Here is a 3021-nt window from a genome sequence, read left to right as displayed (position 1 = left end):
GCTCCCACCTCCCCTCACCACTCATGGGAGATAGCCTCTTCTGCCGTGATCCGCTGGTCCTGCTCCACCTCCATCAGGCGTGTCACCAGCTCCTTGGCTAGGGGCACAGCAGGGAGATGTCAGAACCGGGACGAGGGGGGGAGACACACACAACATGGCGCCCCGTGTGTGTCCCCTGGCATGGGGCTCACCCGCCTGCGAGATGTCGTCCCAGTAGGGTGGGTCAAACTCGTAGTCCCCGGCCAGGATTTTGCGGAAGAGGTTCTTGTCATGGTTCTCGTAGTCATCCTCGTCTGCCTCCTCGTAGAAGGGGGGGTTCCCCGAGAGGCTGGGGGGGGGGGGGAGGGGGCTCAGCTTGGCCTCCAGCCCCCAGCCGCCTGCAGCCTCCCTGGCCCTCACCCTGCACTCACAGGATGTACATGATGACTCCGATGGCCCAGCAGTCCACTGGCCGCCCATACCGCTGCCGCCCCACCACCTCTGGAGCTGTGGGGGACAGGAGAGCAGCTCTGCCCCGGGGTCCGCAGCCCCTGTCCCCAAGCCCCCAGGATGATGGGGAGTGGAAGGAACCCACCAGGAGCACACCAGATCAGCTTCTGGAGTGATAGAGAGCAAGAGGGACCCACTGGAAGCACCCTGGATCAGCCCCTGGGGTGATGAGGAATGGGAGGGACCTGCCAGGAGCACCCAGGATTGGCCACTGGGGTGATGATGAGCAAAAGGGACCTGCCAGGAGCACCCAGAATCAGCCCATGGGATGATGGGGACCAGAGGGAACCCACCATGAGCACCCAGGATCAGCAAGAGGGGCCCACTGGGAGTACCCAGGACAGGGAGCGGGAGGGACCTGCCAGGAGCTTCTGTGACCCTCAGGAGGAACCTGATGGGAGTCTCCAGGACTGGTCCCTGGGGTGATGAGGAACAGCAGGGACCTGCTGGGACCCTGGCAGTGCCACCCACCCGCATGTGCCCGCTTAGCTGGCTCTCACCCACCCAGGTACTCAGGGGTGCCACAGGGCTCCTTGATGAGCCCGTTCTCCAGCTTGGCCAGGTGGAAGTCACTGATGACAATCTTGGAGTTCTTCAGGCGGTTGTAGTACACCAGGTTCTCCAGCTGCCAGCAAAGGGGCCATGAGCACTGGGTTGGGGTGCATGCCAGCACCCAGGGGTGCTCCCATCCCCCCGCCACCCACCTTGAGGTTCCTGTGGACGATCTTGAGCGAGTGCAGGTAGGCGACAGCCTCCAGCACCTGTCGGATGACATTGCTGGTGTCCCTTTCCGAGTAGTAGCCCTGGTCCAGGATCCAGTCGAAGACCTCCCGGCCGGTGGCCCTGCCGACAGCAGCTCTGCTGAGACCTGCTCCCCAGTGGGGGCACCCCCAGCCAGGCCCCTGTGCCCCCAAACTTACAGCTCCAGGAAGATGAAATACTCCTTGCGGGTGATGTAGACATCCACCAGCTGCAGGATGTTGGGGTGCTTCACCCTACAGAGAGAAGGGGACATGGGTGGGGGTTACTGCTTTGCCCAGCAGAACAGGAGCCCCCCCTTTGGTCCCAGCACTCACATTTTGAGGATGATGATCTCGTTTTTGGCTGCTTTCCGTACTTTGCGCCCATCCCGCTTCAGAAACTTTTTGCAGGTGTACAGCTTCCCCGTTGTCTTCTCCTTGGCCCGGAAGATTTCGCAGAACTCCTCCCTGGAAGGGCACCCGCAGCCATCACCCCACTGAGGACTGCCCAGCTCGGGGTGCTTAGGGGGTCCCCAGGCCCACCACCATCCCCTTCCCATCCAGCAGCAAGGGGAGATGCCGCAGGGAGGGAAGAAAGCTGCAGCTAAAAACCTCTCCAGAGCAGAGGGGGAAAAAAACGGCTGTGAGAAGGCATCGACAATAAGTAAATTGATAGGGAAAGGGGGAAATTTGGAAATAACCAAGCCCCCTCCCCACGGCAGCTGGCTCCCCGTGCCAAGGGGGAGCGGCAGTGCATCCCGACATCTACGTGAGCACTGCGGCTGGGAAAAAAGGAGGAGAGACGCGCCAGTTGCCCGGGGATGCTGCAACATTTCTGTTGTATTATTGATGGTGCTCGAGCCCATCGGCCAGGCCAGAGCTGCCAGGGAGCCCCTGGCACTGCCCCGGCAAAGCCTTTGGCTTTCGGATCCCAGTGGCTGTGCTGGAATCCTTGTGGCCGCTGCCCTGGGTTCAGGGGAACCGGGACCCATCAGCTTTGGGGCTGGCTGCTTGGGGGATGGAGCAAAACTCTGAGAGCACCCGAAAAGGTCCCTGCCACCACCCAATGTCACCCCACCAGGCATGACCCGCAGCCAAGCAGTGCTGGTGATTCAGAGGCTGGTGATAACATTTCTGATGCATGTTTTGGGGTCAAACCTCTCTGGATGGCTCTCAGGGCTTCGTTTTGTGGAATGCTTCCACCAGCTACCTCCCAGCATGACAATACTAGTTGGGGGGAAGCAGCAGCGCTCCGCTCCCCCCAAATGACATCAGCTCTTTCCTTTGCTGGAGCAGAGCCCTCCTGCTTCCTGGAGGAGCCGGGATTGTGTGGAATTGCTGCAATCCCTGCAGATCTTGCTGGGAGGAGAAAGGGATATGGGGAGCCGCCAGGAAACCTTGCTGGGCTCCTCAGAGTGGTGAATTACCTCCCGCACCCATCACTAAGAGGGATTAATTAGGGGACAAACGCCCTGAAATGTGCCCTGCCCTTCACAGCTGGGCACCAGCACCCCAAAAGCCTCCACTGGCAGCATCGTGCCGCTCCCAGCCTGGGGCATGTGGGCAGTTGGGGTCCCCGGTGCACCCGTGGGGTTGGGGAGGGACCAACTCACGTTTTGATGACCTGGCCCAGGTCATATCTGTCAGTCACCTCGGACGGCTGGTTATAATCTTTCTTGTCTCCCAGCGTCACACAGCCAAACGGCATCGCAGGGCCCAGTGCTGGCAGGGCAGGGAGAGGCAGTGAGTGCCTGGCACTGCTGCCCCCCCTAGAGCCGCGTCCGCCCCCCCC

General features: G+C 61.2%; 1 protein-coding gene across 1 annotated transcript; it reads right to left on the bottom strand.

Annotated features, from left to right (window-relative positions):
• Positions 1 to 14: 14 nt before the first annotated feature.
• On the bottom strand, positions 15 to 2937 carry CAMKV (CaM kinase-like vesicle-associated). Its single transcript, XM_008948825.1, has 8 exons — positions 2843 to 2937; positions 1566 to 1697; positions 1410 to 1484; positions 1194 to 1332; positions 994 to 1114; positions 411 to 486; positions 192 to 328; positions 15 to 97 (listed from the first exon to the last, which is right to left on the bottom strand). Exons 1-8 carry the CDS (start codon positions 2935 to 2937, stop codon positions 15 to 17), a joined length of 858 nt encoding a protein of 285 aa, XP_008947073.1.
• Positions 2938 to 3021: the final 84 nt, after the last annotated feature.

This window comes from Merops nubicus, unplaced genomic scaffold, assembly GCF_000691845.1.
Source record: "Merops nubicus isolate BGI_N331 unplaced genomic scaffold, ASM69184v1 scaffold49381, whole genome shotgun sequence".
NCBI classification, from domain to species: Eukaryota; Metazoa; Chordata; class Aves; order Coraciiformes; family Meropidae; genus Merops; species Merops nubicus.
Note: the sequence above shows the minus strand (reverse complement) of the source record. Positions and strands in the feature narration are given on the sequence as shown.

Coding starts and splice junctions, on each gene's coding strand:
- CAMKV (XM_008948825.1), bottom strand. CDS start 2,937: ATGCCGTTTGGCTGTGTGACGCTGGGAGACAAGAAAGATTATAACCAG. Junction 329..410: donor GGAGTCATCATGTACATCCT/GTGAGTGCAGGG, acceptor CCCCCCCCCCAG/CCTCTCGGGGAACCCCCCCT. Junction 98..191: donor GGACGACATCTCGCAGGCGG/GTGAGCCCCATG, acceptor CTGTGCCCCTAG/CCAAGGAGCTGGTGACACGC.